General features: G+C 38.7%; 2 protein-coding genes across 2 annotated transcripts in view; one reads left to right on the top strand and one right to left on the bottom strand.

Annotated features, from left to right (window-relative positions):
* Window positions 1–15,558, bottom strand: part of sgsm1a (small G protein signaling modulator 1a) — a 33,342-nt gene extending 17,784 nt beyond the window's left edge. The window contains exons 1-4 of the mRNA XM_055048740.1: window positions 15,412–15,558; window positions 10,506–10,638; window positions 10,331–10,374; window positions 4,069–4,144 (exon numbers count right to left, since the gene is read on the bottom strand). Of these exons, the coding sequence (XP_054904715.1) occupies window positions 4,069–4,144; window positions 10,331–10,374; window positions 10,506–10,638; window positions 15,412–15,558 (400 nt within the window). The remainder of the gene's footprint in view (window positions 1–4,068; window positions 4,145–10,330; window positions 10,375–10,505; window positions 10,639–15,411) is intronic.
* slc6a4b (solute carrier family 6 member 4b) lies at window positions 15,548–24,432 on the top strand. Its single transcript, XM_055049037.1, has 13 exons — window positions 15,548–15,758; window positions 16,426–16,560; window positions 16,719–16,938; window positions 17,100–17,238; window positions 18,111–18,245; window positions 19,351–19,454; window positions 20,381–20,508; window positions 20,597–20,709; window positions 21,039–21,170; window positions 21,309–21,408; window positions 21,501–21,601; window positions 22,590–22,757; window positions 22,849–24,432. The coding sequence occupies exons 1-13, from the start codon at window positions 15,557–15,559 to the stop codon at window positions 22,927–22,929; spliced, it is 1,758 nt and encodes a 585-aa protein (XP_054905012.1). The 5' UTR covers window positions 15,548–15,556; the 3' UTR covers window positions 22,930–24,432.
* The last annotated feature ends 2,413 nt before the right edge of the window (window positions 24,433–26,845 follow it).

Below are 26,845 nucleotides of genomic sequence, written 5' to 3'. Positions count from 1 at the left end.
TTAACCTTCTGTCTGTTGAACACCGGAAGTTATTGTACGGTAATAAAATAACTTATTTTGTATTAAAAAATTCTTTTTCTTGGTCTTAACTAATAGTCAGTCATTGTGAGAAGCTGAATTTTGGCTCTAATTAGCTACTAGCAAATCAGAAAATTTAAAAGGTATGCATCAGTCAATGTCTAATTAGTCCATATAATAAATATTTTACTTATACCAATTTACTGCGACAAACGACTTTCCAAAGATGATCTGGCTTTTTGCGATTCGGATCTTTCCTGTACAATAAATGCAGCCGTTTTCAAACACTGCACTGAGAGATTGTTTCATAATTGATTTCAGCAATGACAAAAGTTTCTGTCATTATGTTTTCTTCCCATATTCATGCAGCATAAATGAATAATGTTGCTACATATATAGGCCAGCATAAGTCTGGATGCTCCAGATGGAGACATGTTGACACATTTTACTTTAACGTGACGTAGACCGGACCCTGCTTCCTCCCCAAGTCGACGTGGCGGCGCCTGGTTGCTGTGTTGACATTTGAATTTTCTGTCAAGACTAATCCTACAGCTCTGTTCACATGGGGTCAGGGGGAAAAGGATGGGGTTACCATAGCAACCCTTACTGATGGAGTGACGGAGCTTTGGGAGAGACGGGAGCAGAGGGAACTTGAGAGGATCACGATCCGCCTCGTTCCAACGTCACCGCTTCAGCGAACAACTTCTTCCTACAGTCTGTCGCTTGTTCCCATAGAAGTCTTCTTTCCAGCATTTATTTTTCCTCCCTCCCTGCATCCTGGTATCCCGTTATTACGAGAGCAGCGAGATAAATGTCAGAACAACCAGCCTTTTTAAAAGGTCTCCAATTATATTCCAGCCTTGCTACTCCCTCATCATCTCCTATAAGTGGTCTCAGATGGCAGAAGTACAACCCCTGCTGCTTTTTAAAATCTGTCTCTCCACTAAAATGGGGAGAGGAATATGGGAATCTCTGGGTCTGCTGTGAGATGAAAAACTATGAATAACTAAACTAAGCACAAAGGGATCAGAGCACATTTCATTATTTTGGTGCAGCAGTTTATCGACTAAAACTCACAAAGAAATCACCTTAAAACCATAGCTGCAGGTGAAAAGGGACGAAATGCAACATGCGAGCAGGATCTCTATCCACCTGACGCTAAACCGTCTAATTCAGTAAACCGTCTCTAATCACCCTGTATCTGTGGCAACTAAGAGTCTGACAGACTGATGTCAGTGGCATATAACTGACCAACACTTCACCCAGAACAGCAAGCAAGGCAACAGCACAGCATTTCGCTATAAAAAGACCTGATATAATTACACCGTATTTACCAGAAACAGGTCCAGTACAATACAAGCATTGGTTCCAGTCTCTGAAATCAAAGACACACCAACTACCATCACATTTCACAAATAAAAAGCCCAGAATGTACAGTGGCAAGTATTTGTGATGGGGAAAAAATGAGATAATGAGAAATCATCACAAATCAAAACTTTGACTAGGCCATTAGGGGAGGGAGTTTTAAAAAACAAGAAAGTTGCACAGGCTTGTTTGCATTACTTTGTACATCCTTCAATTAATACTTTTTTGAATCGCCTTTTCATTTGTCTTTCAACTGTATTTCTTGGATTTCCCTCACATTGGCTTATTTTCATCCCTTAAATACAGTAACAATTTGAAGAAAGCTCACAAAGCGATCTCACTGCACAATGTTATCACTGAGGAGCGAGGAAAAAAATCTCACAGCGTTAGATGCCATGTGCCTCAAGCAAAGGTATAAACGTCATTCTTCACGTCTGAATTCTCTCAAGACACCTGGTGTGAGCAAGCATCACGTCTTCACAGCTGTCTTCTGGACTCTCCACTTGGACTAAGGCATTGAAATGCAAGACATGATTCTGTTTATCTAAAGAAAACATGTAGACCTATCTTCAATAAATCGCCTTGTGGGAGAATGGTGCTATGGTCTGAAGGAATCAAACTGGAACGTTTCGACCTCAGTCCCCTGAAATAGGCAGGATGTGAAGGCAACACAGTATATCACAGAAACAACAGTGAAAGAAGGTGGTTTTCTGTCACACTGCAGTTTATATGGGAAACTATTAAGAACGGTCTTGATATTTACATTCTGTACATCACATTGGCTGGCGTCTGTGTATTGGAAACATGTCTTAGTCTGTCTACCCCCAGAAAAGCAAACACTTTCTTTTCTACTGTGATGTAACATAAAGAGCATTTTAAATTATTCATTATGTTTCATTTTTCTGCAAGGAAAAAAAATCAAATGTGTAAACATGCAATATATTAATAATGAACTTTTCCAGAGGCAAATTTGTTTCTGCTATCAAATACAGAAACAAGCAAGATAGGAGAGTTCTGGAAATGTAACAACTAAAATGCAGAAATAAAAAACCCGAGATTTTTATGTCCCGAACTCTAATATTTGTGTTTCTTCTGAAACATTTTAGTGCCTTTTATCTCAGTCTTTTCACTCCAGTTTCTACATTTCATTCAGACTGGTAGTAGGCAGCCCATGAAAGTCGCCACGAACGAGGATGTTAATGGCTCCCCAGCGAGCGCTTCTCCGATCTTCCACTGGCTCTCATCTCATCAGTGACTGCAGCCAGAAAACCACACTGGAGGGGTCAGGGGGTGGAGGAGGAAGCTTCGACAACAAAGCAGCTGGAGGAGGATATTTTTTAAACAGAAGCGTGTCCACCGGATATTATAGCAGAGCATGTAGAGGCCTCCATTCAATAAATAATGTCCAGACTGCAGGCCAAGAAATCTGTTGGTGTGGCAACATGAAGGCACTAATGGAAGCACGTAAAACAAATCAGACAGAAAATGAGTAAAACAGAGCTTGCACCAAGGAGTCTTATAAAATGTAATGTTCATTAGTTTCTCAGAGGGAAATTAAACAGGAAAAAAGAGGGATTCGGTGTGAGCTGATTATTGGATTTTTAAACTTACATGGATATAGAAGGTTTTAGGCAGAGTTGCAAATGTTTGACACACTGTGAAATTCAAATAGACCATATATAAGCAACATTACATGGAGATAATGTGTAACAGCTTAAATAGCATTTTAAAAGTTTCTCTATTTTATTCTGTGGGTTTAATGTTCCACAGCATGCAGAGTAAACTAACAAATTACAAGTTAGCCACATCTTCTTCAGTCTGCACCAGTAAATTTAGCGACTTCACACAATGTGACAAGCTTGATGCTGCTGCATTTTCACAGCAGTAAAGAGCTGATAGACCTTCAGAGACCTGACAGCTCCTCCCAAACTTCACTGGTGCGTCTCTTTGCACATATTTAAGAGGTAACACCATGACGACCGCTCATTTGTTTGCATCACAGCACTACATGTTGACCCGAGTCTGAGTCAAGACAAGGTTTTTTGACTTCTCTCACATTTTATGGGGTTTGAAGCGTCTCACCTCATGTCAAACTTGTTGTTTGTTTGCAGACGTGGTTTTTCACCAGGTATCAGATTTTGTGTGAGTTATTTTGTTCACACTGAAAATTCACAAATATATCACCTTCCTTGTTATTCTCTGGTCTGAGCGTTAGTGTCTGAATGTGGGTGGTCTGTTTTCCATGGTGATTTAATGCTTTAATTTGAACGATGGAGCAATAATTACATTTGGTAAATTATTATAACTATAATGTCTTATATTTCTAGTTATAGTCAATCAACTGTCAATTAAATATTAAATCATGGATAGTTTTTATACTAAATGTATCAGAGCTAATTAGGTTTTACATAATCTAAGGTTTTCGCTTCACTAACTGTAATGTACAATCATCAATCATATCTAAACAATCTGAATACGTCTCTTTGTATAATAAATCTACATAATATGAGAATTACTGAAATAAATCAACCTTTTGATTTTATTCTAATTTACTGTGATGCTATCAAAGACAGTAGGTGGAGGCAATTTTTTCCTATTAGCAGGAAGAGAATAAATATATATTTAAGCTGTTTAACTCAATTGAAGCATGACGATAACAAAGTTATGTGATTTTTGAATACTCACCACAAAAGGACACAATATGGCTGCTGTCTTCGTGAACAAATTTTCTGGTGACAGCTTCCTCCATAATCTGCTTCACCTGTCAATGAAAGAGGAGAAGCTGGATGACTCATTCATTACAATGTCACATCAGGCACAAACAGTCTGGAGGGGCTTCTTAGTGAGGATTTGACTGAGTGAAAAACATGCTTCAGCTGAGGGGAAAATTAGGAGGATTTATTAATGAAAGAGGAGTTTAGCCTTAAAAGTAAGGAGCACGAAAAACTACCAGCAAGTGCATGTTCAGTCTGTGAATGAGTCACCAGCTCTTGTGCCAAGGACCGCTGGGAGATGGAGGTCCATTTGGTGCTGCCAGAGGAGGGCAGTTCGTACATCACAGACCTCCATTTCTATGCAATTACTATTGCTTGGTGGGAACAGATGATTATTAAAATGCAGATGGCGACTTCATACTTTTTATTTAAAACAAAAAAAAAGGACGATGCACATCGGAAGCAAGGAAGCGCTCATTAGTTTGGCTTTGCTGTCGATGTGTCCTTCTCCCCGCTGACCTGACAACTGCCACGAGTTAAGAGGAGTGGTGAATCAACCCCCGTGGTGACTATGGAGACGTACCCCAGCGCGGGCATCGCTTTGGAGCCTGACTATTATGGTGAGCAACCTCCAGACACGGCCACGCAGATAGATGAGCTGTAATTTTCTGCTGAAATTAGTCTGTCCACAAAGAACTCATTACACTGCCAGGCTCATCAGGCAAACCCTCTCTTTACAAGCTGGACATGCATGTGGCTCTCTCTGCAAGGAGATTTATGGACATAACATGTTTCACAAAGTCCCGTCGGCCCAATGCACAACTAAGCTGAAATCTAAATGCATTAAACGTTTTCTTATTTCTGTCCATAATCGTCATAGACATGTTGAACACAGCAAAGTAAAAAGTCAGGGTGCAGCTTTCAGAGTTAACATGTTCAGGTGCCAACACAAAAGCTGAGCCAAACATGCAGAGACAGCGACAGGCAGCAGGAACACTTCAGCACTCGCCCGACAAATGGTATTTTGTGATTCAGTCATATTAGGTCAATCAGCAGAGCAGAGCAATTAGACCATAAACCGTTGACTCTGTCTGAGCTAGTATGGCCTTACAAGCTCCGAATCACATGCTATTAGACTCAGAAATGGCCAAAGGAGACACAAAATGTTAAAATATACACACATATAACCTAAGTATGTCAAGACTTCAGGTCAAAGAACATCCAAAGGTGATGTGGAAGCAGACTGATTTAAAGTAAAACCAAACTTTCAGAAATGACTAAATGTGAACTCCTAAAACATAAAACAAGAGGACAACAGGTAAACAAAATAAAGCACTTGAATCCCACTGGATTGTAACAAGAAAATAAACAATACAACAATATTTATACTTTGTGGATGGATGGATGGATGGATGGATGGATGGATGGATGGATGGATGGATGGATGGATGGATGGATGGATGGATGGATGGATGGATGGATGGATGGATGGATGGGATGGATGGATGGCTGGATGGATGGATGGATGGATGGATGGATGGATGGATGGATGATGGATGGGATGGATGGATGGATGGAGAGACAGAGAGTTTTCTTTCTGAGTGTTGGTATATCTTAAAACATGCAAAGCGGACAGTGAACAGTCACCCACATAAAACTTCATTTATTTATATGAAACCTGAAAATTTAGAGACTTGCTGTTTTTCATAATGTCACAATCTTATTTTCTGTTAATTCATACTTTTATAGAAAGCACATTTTGCAATACTAACTAACTAACTAACTAACTAAATAAATAAATAAATTTGCAATGTTAGTTAGCTTCTCACAGTTAGTGAAACATTTAATGTGTTTTATCACACTTGTGGAAGCTCAGCCTGACTCAAACTGCACACCTTGAAAATATTTACTTACTCATGCAGCACTGACTAATTAGAGCGCTGTCATTAGAAACAATCAGAGCCACTGTTTATTTCAACTGCAACAGAAATGATTCATACTGCCAACACAACAGAGACAGCAGCAGTCTGATGAGACGCCTCGCAGCTTCAACTCATGAATATACTGCTAAAAAAAGAAAGCAAACGCACACATGCGCACGCCAGCATGCTGAACACAGGAGACTTAGTTCCCTTGGCTTCCTTTCCTGAGTTCACCTGACAAGAAGAAATTTGATTGATTTGCTCACTTGTGTCCCCTTGTCCCTCTCATCTAGGCCACTGATCAGCCCTCTGAGGAATAAGTCTGGCAAAGCATCTGTGCGCTGGCAACCTGAGGGTTTCTATGGAGATGTCACGAGTCTCAAAGTGGAACTCTCTATCCAAAACGATGCATGAAAAAACGTCATTAATTCATCTTTGACAGAAATAGGAATGACTGCAGCTCCAAGCTTACAGTCACCAATAACATCAAGTCGTCATTGACACAGAGATCAACAACTTTAAAGTTATCTTTTCATGTACGTTTTGTAGCAAAGCTATGTTTTGGCAACTTCTATTGCAGAAATGCTGGGTAAATCCACTCTAGCTAATCACTGTCTTGAAACCAGCAGCTTTACTGATAAAAGATCTGCTGAGCACTCCAATTACATCCTGTAATAGCAACAAATAGCAGCCAGAGAGAAAAACTCATTTACCAACATCCACCCTCCATTATTCAATGTCTGCGTGGCCGATGAAGAATGAAGAGAGCAAGTAATGAAAAAAATGAAAACGCTAAGTCACGACTGATGTGTACGTAAAGCTGTCGCATTAGTTTACTAGGATGTTTTTATTGCACATGCGGGTTTGAACTTCCTCTTTGTTGATCAGGCAGATCATCATCTCAACATCAAGGCAACATATTAAGACTTTTTTTAACCTTAAGGAAGGAGGAAATCCTGTTCTAAAAACCTCATTATACCAACCATTCACCTAAGAGCCACAAACAGGATCACAGTCTCCAAGTGATAGTGTTCATCTCCGTGTATGATGGTACGGATATCTGATCATTTCCCTGAGCTTGTTGCCGTGGAATGAATTAATCAACTTTGCATTAACACTGTCCATCAATCCTCCTCAGTGGCACAGAAAAAATCTGTTCAACCCTGAAACAAAGAATGAAAACGGTTCACAGGAAGCAGGAAAGTAAAGGGTGCTGCTCTCTTTCACTCACTCCTTTAGCAAACACAGGTGTGCATTTGTGTTTGTTTGTTAAAGCATGATATATGGAAAAGGCAGAGCGTGACACAGTGACACAGGCAGATCGAGCGAGGCTCCCTACTAAAGACTGGGCAAATAAGGAGCTCTTATTCACACCAATTTTCTGCCAGAGAGGTAATTCTGCTGTCGCAGACAGGCTCGGTTTTCTGGATAATGGCCCACATCCAGGTACGTCTGAGCCACCGGGTGGCATAAAACCAGCTGGATGGGGACGGAGCGTAAACACGCAGCAAAGAGACACCATATGGCACAGCCCACACCAAGCAATATAACTCATAAACCAATGGAAAATGGCGCAAACAAACTTATTTTTTTTCATCCACCTTCAGAGTGATCACAGAAAAAAACATTAAACAGTGGGGCACAGTGGAAATGCAATGGAGAAATACATAAAGTATATTAGTTTACAAATGGCTTAAGCACCTGTGTTTCAGTGAGGATTTATTCACAATTTATCACACTTCATTTGACCCGGTGTGTCAAAATTAGTGAACAATGGAAAATCTACGTTTCAACAAGACGCCTGTATTTCAGTTTGACTTCAGGTTGACAAAAATATTTCCTCTATAAAGTATTAATATTAAAATACCTACATTAGAACAGCAACCATCATAGAGGTTGTAACATCAAGCATTGCATCATTTCATATTACTTTCTGTAAAAAAATATTTAAGCTAGCTACGTTAATGTTGTTTTTCACAGGGTCACGATGATCATCTCACTGTTAATGTTTCCAAATCTTTAAACAGAAGCTGCTACGTGGCTTAACTATTTCAAAGGTATTGCACTGAAACTCTGCTTTCCAACAATATATTTGGCCAACTGGTTGCATTTCACTGTCCTTTATGCTCACATCTTATTGAAAAGCTTGAAAGGATATTGTGATGAATGGAAGATAAGCAAAGAGTTGAGAAACATGTACACAATACCCAGCAGTTATATTCCAGCATCCTGTTTTCCTGATGCAGGTCTAATAAAAATCCATCTGGGATCAAAGAGACCAGTTCACACAATCAACCACAATGATGTCGGTCCATCCACAGACCCGATCCGTCCACACATGGCTCTAGCAGCTACACATAAACAATGCGAGAGAATAAAAAATGAAAAGCATCTCTGTGAGTGAAGCTAATTGTGAACAGAGTTTAATCAGAGGAAGGGTCTGGCCTCCACAGATAAGACTGCACACAGGAGGCAAAGGAAGACAAATCCGACCAGAGTCTTTCTATTTTCATTTAAATAAGGATGCAAATTTAAGGATTTTGTCAGCCAGGGAAAAAAAATCCTGCCATTTATAAAGCATAAGCAAATGGTATAAAATACAGATTAGCAAATATATTTAAGGGAGATTAAAAAGCAGGTTGGGATCTTGCTCTTGCATTAGGACATTTTTAAGTCATTTTGATTTGTATAGTTTCATTCATATTCTATACAAATTACTGATGGATCAGTACAGGTTAGGATACAGATTCTTGTAGTGCACCAAGTAAAAGTACCACAGTTTAACATTATCACAATATTTATAAGAAAAAATCTAAACAGAAATGCTAAACATTATGTCACTGTTTTGATTTTAAAACAAAAAATCTAATTACCTCATCTGTAGAACGATGATACTGTTATCTATAACATATAGCTGTTGTTATTTTTGATACACAGACCAAAGCAAAAATCTAAAATAAACCCACAATAAACTCAGAGGACGTTTTTAAGAAAACAAGGTTATGCTGCAGAGCTACCAGATGTGTAACTCAAAGTTTGCCAAATAGCACATCTGTGAGGTGACAGTGTGTTTTTCAAAATGGCTGTTCTTCCTGCCAGCTGACATGCAGTGCACAGCAACAGGTGGGGGAGGTGCACTGCTAGACAACAAGTGAAAAACCGTCAGACTCTCTCTCACTTCCAACCATAGGAACAATATGATGGTAATTTATGGCAGTTTTTAAAATTTAATGTGTAAAAACCTGGAATACCTGGATACGAGTTATGTGTCTGGCTCAGGGTGCAAGTGGAGCTTTTCACTAATATATGGTTCAGTTTTGGAACACTTCCACCTCTCAAATAAAAATAAAAACCCTGCAGGTCGGCCTGCATGTGGGATAAATCGAAGTCGATTCGCTGAAAAGTTTGGTAAGTTGCTTTATTGCTTTCGTCTCCCAGTCTCTGCTCCAGATGTGTTACAAATAAAGAAAAGCAGTAAAAATAGATATTTGACGAGTTGCAGAATATAGATGCAGATGCAGGAAGAGGTTTGCATCGCAACGCCTCTTCAGTTTGCTGTGAAAATATGGCATAGTTTTAAGCGTTCTTATGGAAAAACCCAATGCTGTTGTTGAAAATGTGCAGACAGCTCTTTGATAAAAAGCTCCCTGATTATCTGCAAGGACTTCTAATCTACACAGGGACTGTCGCCGTTGTTTGAAAGTCAGGCCACCAAAACAGACCTGATGCTTCATTCAAGATCTGCTTCTTTATGCTCGGGAGGAAGCCCAGATGATCAAATCATTGCGGCTGCTTCCATGTTTGCTTCCACTAAATGCAGTAAAATTAATTACGAGCATCTCTTCCCCACGACTCCCCCTTTCTATTTCCTTTCTCTCGTTCTCTCTCTATCTGCCTTTCTCTGTCACACACAAAATTACATCAAAATAAAAACAACCAAATGGTGCGTCAGAAGACTGATGATCTCCTTTGCTGTGAATGCCAGACAATCTGCTTCCTTCGTGCTGCTTCTTCCCTCTGAGCTCCAGCAAAGTAACAACAACAATATATTTTAACAAAATATCTCAATTCTTCATGTTTCTGATTATTTAAACTAACTGTTATTTCCTTTAAAAAAATGTAAACAGGTCTTCCAGATCAGCTGATATTCAAACCACACTCAGGTTTGAGAAGCGGTGCCCATACGAGTTGTCACAATCTCTGCGAAAGTTTGACAGTGTGCAGCTTATAAGCACTAACACCTTTATAAGGCAGGGGTTTGGGTTTTTTTTCCTCCCGAAATGATTTCCCTGATGATGTGAAAACACCCACCTCCTTTTTGACGGTGCGCAGCAGCTTCTGGCGGGTCTCCGCTTCTGAAACAAAGCAAAGAAAGACACAAAGGGTTCGTTTTCTTTGTCTTGGAGGTCAGTTTTCCGTCCCCAACGCGTCGGAAACAACCTATATACACGCTACAAGTATAAATGTAGATCATTTTCCTCCCCACCTGCCATGATTGTTGCCTTGGATCCTGCCTCCTGCACGAGCGCAGCACCTCTCCCTGCAAGCTGCGCGTGAGAAACCCAGATGGAGGCTCGCGGCTCCTCCTCTGCTGAGCGCACGAGCTGCGCTGCCATTGGCTGAGCCGAAAGCCAATTCAACCGGGTGATCGTTGAGCTGTGAAGCCGTATGTTTAGTAGGCTTCTGATGCTATAAAAATATATGTGTGCAAACATGTGGGGTTAAAAAAGGGGTTCTGGAGGTTGTGAAATATCTGTTCGTTTTTAAAATAACTTAACTACAATTGAGTTGAGAATTACAATTGAGAAATCATTTGTAGCTTAAAGACAAAAAAAAAGAAAAGAAAAGGATTTCCATTGTTAAGAAATGTGTTGAAATTATTAAGATGGAGCAGCAGTGATGCGAGCAGCTCTACGAGGCAATGCAACACATACAAATGTCCATTTCCTTGAAAGATTTCTGAACTAAAAAACAGGATGCTGAATTTCAAACTTTATGTGAAAAGTGGAGGGTTTCTTGCAAACTCCTAAAAATGTTGGCAGCTGCATATTTACACGTTCAACAAATAATTTTGTCCTTTATTCTGTTTGATTTCTACTCTATCTGTGTGTGAGTTTGCTTGTTTTGATTACTTGTCTCTTATCTGGTGTTTTGCACAGAGATGGTATCACTCTGCGACAATGAAGATCATGTATAATCTACTCATACCTATTCTACTCTATTCTATATCTTAAATTAATCATTTAGACATGAAGTCAATGTTCAATCTTGACAGAACATTTACTGAAGAGTAGTGTCCATTCGTAAACGCTGTCGTAACTTATAGTAGCAGTAGTTTCATACAAGTGGTGCACATGATACGAAAGTATTTCCAAACTAATAAAAATTGCAAGTTGAGTTTTGAGTTTCTTTCTGTAATGCTCTCATCGCCATCTTGTGGTCATTATTAGGAAAAGCAGTCATAAAGTCCCATCCTCATTAGAAAGAGGAGGAAAAAAGAAATGTCTATTTTGCAATAATTACCATCCGTTCCTGCTCATAGTTTGTCTGTTGTTTGAGCTACAGTGCCTTAAAGGATTCTTTCTTTTTCCATCTCAGCTTATTCCTTTTACTACACAGGAACTGATGGAGCTCCTCACTTTCTATTAGTAATGAGGCACCAAGCTCCACAATGGAAGAAGCTAAGATGCACTGAATGGGAACTCAGCTTTAGGACAGCTTTGTCTGCAATCTTCTACACAAAATAATAAATAATATAAAACCTTTTTTTTTTTAAAAGAAGCCTAGGGGGCTTTATTTACCCTCTAAGCCAGACAGAAAATGGGTGCAGAGGGAAGGCGGGAAGACGTGCAGCAAGGGTCACAGAGTTGGGAGTTGAACCCAGGATGGATGTGCTGAGCATCATACTCGCTCGCTTCACCGCTACACCATGCAGCTAAATATCACTGCAACACCATATATTGCGTTTTAAACTCTTTAAAATCGGAAGTTTATTTTGCTCACAGTGAATCAGATTTTGTAAATATTTCGATGTGTTCTGCAGTAGTAAAGCTTCAGGGTTCTTATTTAGGTCTCACTTGTTTCTCAGAGTTTGGTTGACCTTTTCTCTGACCTTTCTTCACGTCCATCAAAACATGTGGCGACAAATCTGATGCAGTTTATCAAGCACTTTGTGTTTAGTCGACTGCTCATAACTCTTTTAAAATCACTTTTTGGTTGTGGAAATCCCAAACGAAATGGAATAAAAAGTTTTTGGTGGACAGACTGCAAAATAGTGCAAGTTACTGGACTGCTGTCCAGAAGGTGGCGCTAGCATCAAATCAGTTCTCATGCCCCAACAGTTTGCAATTTCTCAGTTTTTACCGATCATCTTTTAAACATACACAAGCATAAGAGTGAGGGCATTTTCAGTGAAGTACAGTCTGAGTATCCGAGGAAGAGAAGCTGCTATAAGCTCAACGAACTCCAGTGTGATGTCTGGGGGTGATCGGTTCTGCCTGCAGGTCTGAGCTGTCAGGTGAATCAGGTGGTGAAAAGACGGAGGGATAACAGAACATGACAGACAGAGAGCAGTGAGGCCCGAGCCGTCTTTCCCTCTGTTGAGCTCATAATCATCTTTAGCCCAGGATTCCCTGTCTGCGATGTCACTTTGCTAAGGTTTTAGATAATTGGGGATAGTAGCTTTTCTGTTTAAATGTCATTGCAGGACGTTTGGCTCAAATCATTTCTAGTTTCCCTGCAGGAGAAAAATAAGTGTTTTGAAATTGTTTGTGTACATACAGCAGCTCATTTCAGCAACACTGAACTTCAGCATTGTTCTTAGAGGAATTACATGTTACTTTAAATCATAAAAACTTAATTCCAGACTGAGTTTCCTTACAAATGTAACAGCTGCTGTACACTGTAAAATAATAATAATTTATAAATCCACATTGCAGTTTATAAATTTGGATTTAACATTGATTTTTGGAGGATTTTGATATTTTTTCTTGTTAAATAAACACATTTGTTTGTTTGTTTGTTTTTTTAGTAAGAAGCTAATTTAAACTTAATCAAATTTCAGCCAAAAAGATACATAATTTTGTTATTATATTATAAGTAATTTTTTTTCTTCATATTTTAATTAAACATCCTCCTTTGTCTACATATAATTCCACAGTGATTTCAAAATGTCTCTGATTACTCTACTTCATTCTCCTCCTTTAAATTTTGCATTATCTGCTGTGATTTCAACTTTCTATTTGATCTTCTCTCACAGGTTTTGACGCTTTACAGAAGCTTCATCTCGTAATATTTTTCTTCTGTGGATGAAACACTTTGTCTTTCAAAGTTTAACCCTCTCTCTCTGTCATACATTGGCTGAGCTCTTACTGCAACTATCTTTGTGTGCTCGCTTCCATTCTTCAGTCTTTAAAACTGGCTTAAAGCAGATCTGTTTAGCAGTGTTTTTCTCCTAGATGAAGCCACTACAGGAGCTACTTTAACGTAGAAGGTGCTCTCAGATCGGTGTTTCTGTTTCTTTTATGCATGTCTTCTTTAGTCTGCAGTAGGTCTGCAAATTGGTGAAAAAGAATTTTCTACCAAAGAAAACTTAGCAGATTTCTCTGCAGTCATTGACTTGCAGTGTTTACGCCTCCTGGAGCATTCACTTCCAAACCCTTTTCTCTCCTGTCTGTTCAGCCTCCATTTTCTGACACTAAGGCACTTATGAGGTGCATTTTTAACTGAATTTGACACGTTTTGCATATTCTGTTGGAGAGGTTCCATAAGAGCAGTAAGAAGCTGCGCGGTTGAAACATGTTGATGCACTCAGAAATCTGTAATGAAGAAAAGATCTGAAATAAATTTCTGCAATGGAATTAGAAGTGACAGAAATAAAACTTGTGTAAACAGAGGAAAGTCTAAATTCCAGTAAACAGAAGAGAGGAAAACTATATTGTTACATGAACGTAACATTTTGGATGTATTTCAGATTACCTCACCACACTTATAGAAGTTCAACAGCGCTGCATCCAGCCTGTCGATGAGCAATGCGGTGGGCAGGGCCAACGTCCACCTGTGCGTGTGTGATTAGAGTCGACAGGCTCCAACAGGCAGCAGGGCGTGTGATACAAGCTGCTGTCAATCTGATGTTCTCCTGGCCGTGTTTGCCAACACACACTGACTAGACGGTGTGCTTCAGAAGGCCAGTGATACAAGCTTTAGAGCTAAAATGTTTTGATGCTGTTGGCCCTCAGGGACCCTCACATTTTGGCTGTTTTTGTTTTCTCAGTTGTTTGTTTACCTATCCCACACAGCCAGACACTTTTAGTGTCTTTGTATTAAAATTCCTTAAGAGCAAACCATCATTTCATCATTTCCTGTCTCAGGTGGCAGACAGCCTCAGTCATGTGACACCAGTCCAGACAGTTTGGCCACCACTTGGCCTTTAAGTGACAATTTGCCAATGAAGCTGGATGCTTCTGCTCCGATCTCATACTGGGTCAAATCCATTTTCTCTGTTGCTTCCTGCTCACACAAGATTGCTGCTCCCACAGTGTCCAGTTAGTAGTCTTTCGGTCAACTCACAGCTGAAAAGGTTTGGATTTGAAAGAGTTGTTTTATTTCCATTTCCAGCTGAGCGCAGCTGAACTGCTGGGATTTGAATGTGGCGTTTTCACCAAAGCACATAAACATCAGGTTGGTGAGATAGTTTAAAGAGAAATGATCAGTTAGTTCATCATCATTTTTCACTGGACTTGTTTTCCTAAAAAATTAACATATCACATTTGCTTTGCTTTCTATCTTTTTCAAATTTGTTGGTCAGTTTGACTTTTTGCTTTGTTGAAAAGTAGCTTAAAGTTAAGTCAAAAAGTCAAGAAATATGCATTTCTTTGTTAAATATATATATATAAATATATATATAAATATAATTATTTATAAATATAATTATTTATATTATTATATTATTTATATTAATCCAGGACAATCCTGAAAGAAACCCAGGATTGTCCTGGATTAATCTCGAGAAACTACAGGTTCACCTTTAACCAACAATTCAACCAGACATAAAATGAATGGGTTTAAATCAAATAAAACTATTATTTTATTTCAAAAAAGATTTTTGCAGATGTTCTCCAACCAGTTTTTTGTTTCTGACTTTGAGCTACTTTACAAAGAGGGGGGAAATGGAAACGACTCATCTCAAGGATGAGCTGAACAAGGAAGACTAAATCCAAAGCAGACTTTCAATGTTTTTATTTGAATAAAACTTTTAAATAAAATTTCAAAAAACCACGAATAATTTCCCCTTCACTTTTGAAGGATACTGTAGATACGAAAAGCAACTGAAACATTGACAACAACAACCACTCCAAGGTAGAGAACTGGTCCACTTCATGCTTCCCACCAACAGGTTCCTCCACGTCTCCTTCATCAACTCCTCCCACTCCGCCCTTGTGACCCGGTCGAGGAGCGGCGTCCTCCCCTCCCGTCCTCTGGAGCGGCTCCTCTCTCCAACTTTTCACAGTCCGCTGCCCCGAACAGGACTCTGCGGTCATGGCCGGCACTCTGCCCCAGCACGGCTCTCCGAACTCCGGCTACGGCGCCAGCAACGCCGCGGCCGCGCCGGCTCCCTCCCAGACGGACTCCAGGGACAAATGGAGCAAGAAGATGGACTTTCTCCTGTCCGTCATCGGATTCGCGGTGGATTTGGGCAACGTTTGGAGATTTCCTTACATCTGCTATCAAAACGGTGGCGGTAAGTGTTTAAAGATGTAATTTACCTCCCAGGTAAAAAAAAAAAAAAAAAAAAAAAGTCAGTTATTTAACATTTAATAATAATAATAACAATAATAATAATGGAGAAATAAATTGACTAATAGATTAAATAATGTAAAACTACTCAGACAAAAACTAATAGCAGGAACTGTCCATGGTGCCAAAGCAGGCGTGTCTGAAATGGAAAAATAATAAAAATTAAAGGCATTTAAACAAAACAACAACAACAACAAAACCCACATTATAATTTATTTTTTAATCTGTCTGTGTTACTGGCTCCTCTGTTGAAATATATATAAAAATTACACACACAAAAAAGAAGCTTAATACACTTATTCATTTTGTATACAAGGGTCAATTTAGAGATACCATTTTAGGCAACCAAATTATAAATAGTAAAACTATATTTATTTATTTTAATTGTACGCATCAACAATTAATTTCAATCAAGGTAATTAGTGATGTGATATTTCTCTCTTTCAATGTTGTCTTTCTTTCTCTCTGTTTCTTTTTCTTTCTTCATTTCTTTCTGTGGTTGTATCAGTTTTTGATGAATTTTGACGTCGTTTCTTTGCGTTAAAATGTGCTTGTTGTTTTCAGGCGAACAGCTGAGGCATTAAAGCGTCCTCTGTTATGCATGTGTTCAGGTGCTTTCCTCATCCCCTACATTTTGATGGCGATCTTTGGTGGCGTGCCGCTGTTCTACATGGAGCTGGCTCTCGGGCAGTTCCACCGAACTGGAGCCATATCCATATGGAAACACATCTGTCCCATTTTCAAAGGTAAGGCCGAGCAATGAGCTGATTTGACACAGGTATTCGGATGAGATTCAAAAATAAGTCCTTTTGATTGAACCTTCCCCATAATCAATCGGAGCATTTTATTTACGAAGCAAAGCTGAACGTGGGAACACTGCGTGATGTGTGACTTGGTCTTTCAGGAATAGGATATGCCATCTGTGTCATTGCTCTGTACGTGTCCTTCTACTACAACACCATCATCGCCTGGGCCCTGTTCTACTTCTACTCCTCCTTCTCCAGCATCCTCCCCTGGACAAACTGTGATAACGTCTGGAACACCCCCGACTGCACCAATTACTTTGGAGTGGATAATGTGACTTGGACAAATTCCTCCAGGTCTCCGGCAGAGGAATTTTACACGTAAGTGCATGTAAGTGTGAGTAACAGAAACCACATATGCGAGTATAAATAGCTGTTACTGTAACAGTTCTCACAAGTGTTGCCAGATGGTTATTTTTATCCACAAGCCCTTCTTGTCTGTTTGCTGACAGCCTGACGAGACACGGATTTTCTCTCAACAGGAGGAACGTTCTTGAAATCCACAAGTCGTCAGGACTGAGCGATGTCGGGGGCGTTCGCTGGCAGCTGATGCTCTGCCTCTTTCTTATCTTCACTATAGTTTACTTCAGCCTCTGGAAGGGGGTGCGAACCTCAGGGAAGGTAGGAATTAATTAATATACTTTAGTAATACCATCTTACATATTGCAGCATATTTATTTCTGTTCATTTTGATGATGAGGCCTTTTTTGTGGCTATAAAGAATTTGTCAGTATTCAAGCATATAAATGGAAAGTTTTGTGGAAGGAAAAAAGAAACGGCAGAAGAAAATGTGCATTTGCAGCTGGGATAACCTCTGCTGTGAGAAGATTGTGAAGCAAAACACTCCTAAAATTTTAGAGTGGTTTCCAAAGTGAAGCTTGAACTTCAGGCTTCACCTGACAGACAAATCTAGGACATCAACTACAAGCAGAAACAGTGTCAGAAATGTCTTTGGCTAATTAGAACAAGGAGTGGCCCAAAGTCCCAGTTAGCTGAAAGAGGTCTTCAACTGAAAAGAAAACTTTTCATTTTGTTAAGAGATTAAGATCCAGGAGTCTGATGGAGGTGTAGTGATGGTGTGGGGTACCATGTCATCTTCTGGTGTTGATCCACTCTGTTTTAAGAAGCTCACAGTTCATGTTTCCTTCTCCAGACAACCTTTAAGGAGACTGATAAACAAAAAATGTGCAACTGGAATCGGCATTGCCCACACTGCCAAAAGTATCAAAACCTGCATCAGTGACCTCTGTGTTTCTGCGCTTGATTTAACTGATATGAAACCCCACTGAGGTCGACAGCTTGCAGCCATGCTGCACTGATCCTGCAAATCATCACGTTTTGAGTGCAGATTCTCTAGAATACATCCTTTTTCTCTTGTTTCTGCAAACCCTAATACTGTCCGAGTTTCACTTTTTGATTTGTCAAAATAAAAACTTTCCTTTATCACATGTCTTTGTTTCTCACTGTCTGCTATTTTCTCTGCTCACCATCAGGTTGTGTGGGTCACCGCCACCCTGCCTTACATTGTGCTTTTTATCCTGCTGATTCGAGGTGCAACTCTTCCAGGAGCCTGGAGAGGAGTGGTGTTTTATTTGAAACCACAGTGGGACAAGCTGCTGGAGACCAGTGTACGTTACCCAAAGCTAAACGCCCAGTTTAACCCAGATTTCTCACATGTTAGAATTATTGTTCACCCATATCATCAGCTCTATATTGTAAAATATACATAGTTTTTCCTCCTATGCTAATTTATTCAATATGTAGACTTAAAATCTAAAAATAGACATATGAGATGATCTGTCAATTTATTCTTGATTATTTTTAAAACTCCATTTTGGGGGCAGTATTCATATATAATAAAAGAGAAAAGTGTTATATGTTAGTTATTATATAAGCTTTATTTAATCGAGCAGACAAAGAATAATTTCTTATTTACAACTTGATTTGTATAAAACCTTGGCATGCACTCAACCAGTGAGCAACAGAACTTGCAGAAAAACTGAACATTTACTAACCTAAACCATTCTATGTGTTTTTCAAAGTAATGTAAATTTACAAAACAAACAGCTTTAAGTTGGTTGATAACCAAATAGGTTGGTTATCAACCTATTTGTTGATAATCAACAAATAAGTTGGTTATCAAACAACCTATTTGTCGTTTGATAACCAACAAATAGGTTATCAAACATATTTGTTGAAACTGGCACCTGGATAGATACCAGCCCCTTGATATCCTACATCTATATATAAAAAAAATCCTCTTCTTCATCTGGCTCGCTGCTGTGTTTCACCAAACCTGTGCGATCGCTTTGTTTGGAAGCGAATATGGATGAGATGAAATGAGATGCATAAATAAACCATGGAGCAGAATAATAAGATGCATAATTACTTCAGATTTTCTACCCATTAACAAAGGCTCCCCCTTTTCTCCCTCGCTCATGGATATCCGATGCTGTTCTCCCCTTTTTACCGCCGAATGCTCTTCTGATCTCCTGATCTCCCTGCATGCAGCTGTGCTGCAGCTCGACCTTCCTCTGACAGGCACATCTTTCAGTTTGATAGAATTACGTTGAGTGACCAAGACCACAATATAAAGAAATAGGAACTTTAACGACATCAAGTCACTAAAAGACCAGGAAGAAATGAACGACTTTGTTTAACATATGAAAACCTGCAGCATCCCAGACTGCAGACTCGAGGAAGGGCTGAAAAGTGTCTGCGTCTGTTTTCCAGGTGTGGGTGGATGCAGCTGCTCAGATCTTCTTCTCTCTGGGTCCCGGGTTCGGCGTTCTTCTGGCTCTTTCCAGCTACAACCCTTTTACAAATAACTGCTATCGGTACGCTTCTTCAAAATCCAATGATCATGAGTGACACAAGTCTGTGTAGGTAGTCTTTGTACAAAGTTAGAACCGATGCACATCATGCATCAGCTGCGATCTATCTGAAACACTTAAAGGTCAACCACACAGAGTAACTGTGCATGAAATTTAACATATGACCCTATGAAATCCAAGTGTGTGTGTGTGTGTGTGTGTGTGTGTGTGTGTGTGTGTGTGTGTGTGTGTGTGTGTGTGTGTGTGTGTGTGTGTGTGTGTGCGTGCTGCGCAGATGAAATATAAGTAAAGAAATATAACTACCATGAATTAAACCAGATGCTGCAGCGGAGGGCAACATCCTCTGGAAGATATTAATTTAAAAGTCTAATCCATCTCTTCTCAGAGAGGTAATCATTTGCATTATAATTGATTTAGGTCTGTTTCCACAATAATAACAAACAGACCTTTAGCTTTGCTTCTTTTTTTTTTGACAGGACAGATATGCAGGATTTTTGCTTTTAGTGTCGAGCTCTAAAAGTGCCACAATTCAATAAAAATTTAATTTTTAACATTTAAATTTTTGGGTATACAGAATAAAAAAAAAACCTTACAATAATAGGTATGTTAGTATCATTTACCATGTAGTATTTTTGGCATTTATTTGATTATTTTGTGATTAAACGCAACTCCACCTCATTTATTTGCATCCCAGATGAAGTTAGAAGGCAGGGCCAACGCTGAAGTTTCTGCACAGGTTAACCAACCAGACATGAGGATGCAAGAGTATAATGTGATAAACCAAATTACTTAGTTTTACATTTAAATGATCAATTGCGCATGTCTTTAAATAATGTTGAAACATTAGTTTGATGGGGTTTTTTTTCTAGTTTTGTTTGAACTTTTAAGCACTTGCAGTAACGACTTCAGTTGCGTTCTTCCTCCAACAGTGATGCCATTGTGACCAGCTTGGTGAACTGCCTGACCAGCTTTGTGTCAGGCTTTGTGATCTTCACGGTGTTGGGCTACATGGCTGAGATGAGGAAGGTCGAGGTTGAGGACGTGGCCAAAGACAAAGGTCAGAAAATGCAGAAGTCAAAATCAAATCAGCTGGTTCAACATGTACTAACTTGTGCCTGTTGCTCCTGTTGTTATTTTTATTTCAGGGCCAAGTCTACTTTTCATCACATATCCAGAAGCAATAGGAAACATGATGGGGTCCACTTTCTTTGCCATAATTTTTTTTGTGATGATGATCACACTGGGACTCGACAGCACGGTATGAAATCTTAATAGTTTTGTGATGTTGCAATATACAAATGACCATTTGTGCAACAAAAGTGCTGAGAGAAAGCATAATTGTACTCTACTTTCTAAATAGGCCTTTGCTGAATGCAAATGGTGGCTCTCGATTTTATGGATAATAGAGAGATGGGGCCTGAATTCAATTTACTGCCCAACTTTTTCAGATTTTTACCTGTATGCCCCTTTGAAAACCATCTGCCATCTTCCAATTAAAATCCCAATAAAAAGTCCAAGAGCCGATTGTTTATTGGCGGTCACTATAATTTATGAATTTTCTAATAGAAATGTTTGTGTGTGTTTTAGTTTGGAGGGCTAGAGGCAATCATCACCGCCGTGCTGGATGAATACCCAGATTATTTCTCTCACAGACGTGAGCTTTTTGTCCTGTGCCTGGTGGTCGTCTGTTTCCTGGGTTCTCTAAGCACTCTCACAAATGTAAGATTTCCTCTCAACACATTTTGTCGTCTCATTACTCATCAAAATGACAGTTCCAGCTCTTTGCTGTTTTAAAATTTGGGTCACTTCCGGATGACAAAATTGTTGACATAACTCACAACTTTGACATGAACACAGGGTGGCGCCTATGTGGTGAAGCTACTGGAGGAGTTTGGAGTAGGAAGCTCCATCATCGCTGTGGGTTTCCTTGAAGCTATTGCCGTTTCCTGGTTCTATGGTACAAATATAGATGTTTTGACTTTTTTTATTCTGTGTTTTTTTTTGTTGATAACTGTCTGTAAGAATTACATTGTGTGTTTCTGGTTTCAGGGATTAAAAGATTTAGTAACGATGTCCAGGCGATGCTCGGCCAAGCCCCAGGATTGTTCTGGAGAGTGTGCTGGGTTGCTATAAGTCCTGCATTTCTGGCGGTAAGAGAAGAAGATAAAATCTAAATTTTTATAACAATAGCATTTACCTCGGACCGGCACAATGAGAACACATTAAGATGTATTTATTTTGAAAGGAGGAAATGGTAAATAAACATCATCCATTGAGGAGATCCAGAGATAAGTGGGCTTATTTCTGGTAGATAAGATATGAGTAAAAGCTTGTTGTCAAACACCAGCAGCTTTTAAATAAGCTCTCATTCCTCTTTTTCCACATTGAAACAAAAGTCAGCCCTCATTTTCTACTCTCAGCTTGATATGTCTACTTTTTGTTTGCGTCCGTCTTTCTTTTGGCTGATTTTGCATATTTAGCTTACTTTAAAGAATGACATTTACAATGAATGACAAAAATGTTGATACCCTTTTAACTCTTTTAACATTTTGTCCTTTTGCAAACACAGTCCTCAGTGGGATTTACTTTGGTTATTATATACAAGACCGGCATAAAGGGAGGGATGATGTTGAAACGGAAGGAAAAAAGATCCACAGCTTTCAAAATGTTTTACTAACACAAATCTGAAAAGTGAGGCACGAATATAACTTTCAGTTCTGGGAGAAAGTGAAATAAACTTTTATAGAAATGTTTACCTTTTCAACTTGCAAGCAAAATGCCTCTATCATCATATCGTTCTCATGGAATATGAATGGTACTGAATACAGGGCAATCCTGAGAATAAAAGTTGTAACAGCAACACAACGACCCGAACACACCGGAAGAGTTTAGATTGAAGGATATTCATGTGGTGGATACAAGAACACAGCTAAATTTAATTGAGAATCCATGCTGGACTTGAAAATTGATTTTTCTATTCGATCTGAACAAGCATTAGCTTTTTGCACAGAAAATAAAAGGCATGCCGGCCTTCAGATAGTTTGGGGAACCATTATAAACAAAACTATCAGCACAATTGAAAACTTTTGAGCATGAAATTTCCAACACTGAAGTGTAATTTTTCTCCGCTCCTCTCAGTACATCATAGTGAGCTCTCTGCTGAAAGCGCCTCCCCTCACGCTGTTCGACTACAAGTATCCAGACTGGAGCATCACAATCGGCTACGTCATCGGCTTCTCCTCCTTCATGTGGATCCCCATATACATGGTCTACAAACTGGTGTGGACCCCTGGTTCTCTCAAACAGGTCTGTGGATTAAAAAGAAAACCCAAAACAACAGAACTGTTTCTCATGTGTTTAATCTTTGAACCTCTGGTCATCGGCTTGTTTCCCACAGAGGCTGGCCGTGTGTCTGAGACCAGAGAGGACCATCCCAGACGTCCATGCTGACAGTCTCAACATGGCCGCCGTGTCATAGGAAGACGTGAACACGTCCGTGTGCTTGTGAACTCCTCTTTAATTAAACCACAGTTTCAAGTAATTTGTGATTGAACCCCAACGTGACCTGTCATCATGACTGTTGAACACGTCAGATGGCTTTTTCACAGCAGAAAAGTTGAATGCTGCTACATTTGAGGGTCTAAGATAGCAATAGCTATATTTTTACTTTGTGTGAGTCAGACCTGCATCACAGCTCTGTAATTTGGCTATTTTCTCATGTGATACTAGTTGGTTGTATACACTGTGGTCTGTTTTGCATCTCATCAAGAATAATTAGACAATTTGGAAAAGTTACCTTGTTTCATAGGGAAAAAAAGTAAAAAGTGAGCTCATAAATAGATTTATTACACAGAGAGCAGGATAAGTGCTTGTTTCTCTTTTATTTGAGCATGATGGCTGAGAATTAATGAAAACCCAAAAATAATTTTCTCAGGAAATTTTAATGGAACATAGAACCAGAAAAAGTATTTTACTTAATTAATTCTGGCTTATCAAAAAGTATGCCCATAAACTGTACTAAATATGCTCTCAATACTTATTTGCAAAAAATTATTACATCAACGCAGAGAGGCACGGAGGAGATCAGAATGGACACCCAGGCTGCCTTAACATCTGCAAATTGAAGCATGAAGTTCTCAAAAATGTCCTGGTAAATGGCCATGCTACCTATAGGCGTCAGTGCACCAACACCTCCAGGTGACATATTTCTTCAAACCCTTACTGGCTTTGGAAACTTCCCACTGAATTTCAAGCCACTGAGGTTCTGTGCCTCCGTACTCTTTCAGACTATGAGAGTTTGATTTCCAAATGAAAATGATTCTGATCTATAGACCTCCAGAGTCTATGTCCTGGATACGTCTGTGGCTCTTGAAGCTCTGCTTAGTGCAACTACTGCAGTTTTTTCTTTCACTTAACTTTCCATTGATCTATACAGTACTTTACTACCAGCCAGCTTCTTCATAAATCCTTTTTTGTGGCATTTTTTCTTTGTAGAAAGAGTCAAGTACTGTTTGCTGAACACTTGCCAAGTTAGCCATCTTTGCCACTGCTGTGTGTGTCATGTTTCCGTGTTAACACTCATACTGTAATTAAACTTGTGTGGCGTTTTAATTTTATGACAAGCAGATGTTTGGATTTGTTTTAGCTGTAAGCCATTATGATTAAAACTAGAATCCAATGTTTAAAAATATACCACTCTGTATGTAACAGATATGAAATGTATTACTGAACTCTTTTATTGTCCAGATAAGTTGTAATTCCTTGTCATGCACCCAAATTAGAAATTGCCAAAGGGAATTTACAGTTTTTACCACATCATTGTACTTTATGATCTGGTACTGAAGCATAATAATATATTAGAATTCACCCTGAAAAAAAAAAGTGTATTTCCTTGTTAAATCCCACAAAATGTATATTTATAAAATTATACAATTGTCTCACTTTAAAAGTAGGAATGCTCTCTGGTGATAACATGTGTGAAAATGTTTCTAATTCATTTCTCATCAAATTTTTCAGTATATATATATATATATATATATATATTATATATATATATATATATATATATATATATATATATATATATATATATATATATATACACACACACAAAATTTTTTTGTTTTATATATATATATATATATATATATATATATATATAAACAAAAATTTTCTTAATAACGTCCTTTGATTCTTGCCAGACTGTTTTGCCTGAACATGTGTGCAAAAATTGTAAAGGTGGTGACGATATTGTGCCTCTCCATAAGAAGTTTTTACTCTAAAGACTGTTCAGATGTTTATCAGAACATATATCATGTTTTAGTCACAAGTGTCATTTTAAATGCTTTATTCAGAGACTTATGTGATGACTGTTGTGTCCTCCCTGACATGGTTTCTGCAAAAATGTGCATGAAGTGATTGTAACACCTAACTGCGTCCGTCTGGTTTCTTTTATTCATTTAAGATTTCGGATAACCATGTACAAACTCTTCTTTAGTATTGCTGTGGGCAGCTTTTAGTGTTTATGATAAATAAACACCAAGCAAACGTTCACATTTGAAGTTCAGGGCTTATCTCTTCAAGAACAGAGTTCAGGACATATGAGCTGCTGCTGGCTGCAGCACGGTGAGCAGATTAAAGCCCTTTTGTGCCTATTGAAGTCGAGAACAAAGAATCACACTGTTAAATGCAGTCCTGCCTTCTCAACCTGATGCAGCGTAAACGAAAATGCTGCTGCTAATATGACACGATGTAAAGCAAGGAAATACACGACAAGAGCTGTCAGAAGCAATGTGTCATATTGTAAACAATCGAGATTGCTGATTACTAAATGTTCAAAGGTGTTATTTCATTCTCTGACATTTGTGTGGAAAGGTTTGGTTTTATGTTTATTTATGCATTCATGTAATCAAGAAGATAATTTCACAAAAGTCCCAAATTCCTTATAGTGGCAACCTAATATTCTCTACACCTCTCTCTCTGACCTTTCTGCTGTGATCTTCACAAAACAGCTGGATTTCTAATGTGATCAAATTAAACTCAGGAGGACTCTGTTAACTAAAAGCATGCCTTATTGAACCGATTCTGTTTATTTATTTATATATATATATATATATATATATATATTTTTTTTTTTTTTTTTTTTTTTTTGTGGGCTCTAGTGGCCCTCATTTAAAAGTAGACTGACAGGAAAGAGGGCTAGACATGCAGCAAATGTCACGGGTCCAGGAATCGAACCCGCAACGAGGACTAAAGCTTCCAAAGGTGGGTTGTGCTAAACCGCTGCGCCACCACAGCAAGCCCCATTGTTTTTTGTTTTTTTTTGTTTTTTTAAAGAAAAAAACACTGAACCACTTTGTTCCAGGCTATTAAAACACACTCATGTTTGTGGTTGTAATGTGACAAAATGTGGAAAAGCTTAAAGGATATGATCACTTTTTGAAGGTACTGTGTGTCAGGATGAAGATACTGACTTCTTTCAAGGTAAGATTCAAATTGTTGTTGGTTCCTTCTCCTGTTTACCTCATTACCTAATCGGATGCACATCCTTGATTGATTAAGACAGAACTGATACTTATTAGCAGAATATGTGTCTGTGTCTGCATGCGTTCATTTAAGAGCAGACCTCTAACTTTACGCATTAATTACATGCTGTCTTGTTGCGATGGCATTATTTAAGGAGCTCTGTCTACCGTGAGTGACATTTCATGACGTTAATTATGGCCTCTGTGTGAGAAAATAAAAGTCGACACACCTATCCATCAGACACGCAGAGAGACGATATAATATGTCACCCCAAGGAGCCTGACGCGCCGGTTCTTCATTGCACTTTGACATTGCACAAATACGAAACAGGAAAGATGCTACAGGTAATCTCATTACTTTCTACTTGTCATATTTCCACATTAGCTAAACAAGTCCGAGCTGATATATCAGATAAAATTTAATATTCTGTTTGCTATAACTATATATAGACATATTGAGAAAAGTTACTTACAATTATATCTTTCCTTTCTGTTCCAACACAAACACATAACCTCATTACTGAAAACAGTTCAAATATTTTTCAGAATTTTCTACCTGCTTAACAATGAAAAAATATGTAAAATATAAGCTATTTTAATTACATTTGCAAAGTGATTTGTTAGATAGTCACATTTTGTAGATGTATAAATCATCTTGAACATAAAAAGAGTTGTACTAATAACTTATTAGAAACACTTTCAATTTCTTTTATTTCCATTTTCTTTTTTCCTTTTTTTTGTGCTCTACAAACTTTTTAGTGAGCTTGTTGATAAAACTGCCTGGAGGTTTGGTTTGTGATTCCACGTACTACCAAAATTAAAATAAAAGAAAGTGCTCTCAGTAAAAGATAAACATCGTCTTCCATCCCT

This window comes from Poeciliopsis prolifica, unplaced genomic scaffold (assembly GCF_027474105.1).
Source record: "Poeciliopsis prolifica strain line A6 unplaced genomic scaffold, Auburn_PproV2 SCAFFOLD028, whole genome shotgun sequence".
In the NCBI taxonomy this organism is placed as follows: Eukaryota; Metazoa; Chordata; class Actinopteri; order Cyprinodontiformes; family Poeciliidae; genus Poeciliopsis; species Poeciliopsis prolifica.
This window is presented reverse-complemented; position numbering and strand designations above follow the sequence as displayed.

Excerpts from the sequence above, each read along its gene's own strand:
- slc6a4b (XM_055049037.1), top strand. The coding sequence starts at position 15,557 with ATGGCCGGCACTCTGCCCCAGCACGGCTCTCCGAACTCCGGCTACGGC. Across the intron at positions 18,246-19,350 it reads ACAAGCTGCTGGAGACCAGT|GTGTGGGTGGATGCAGCTGC; the intron begins GTACGTTACCCA and ends TCTGTTTTCCAG. Across the intron at positions 21,171-21,308 it reads CTCTAAGCACTCTCACAAAT|GGTGGCGCCTATGTGGTGAA; the intron begins GTAAGATTTCCT and ends ACATGAACACAG.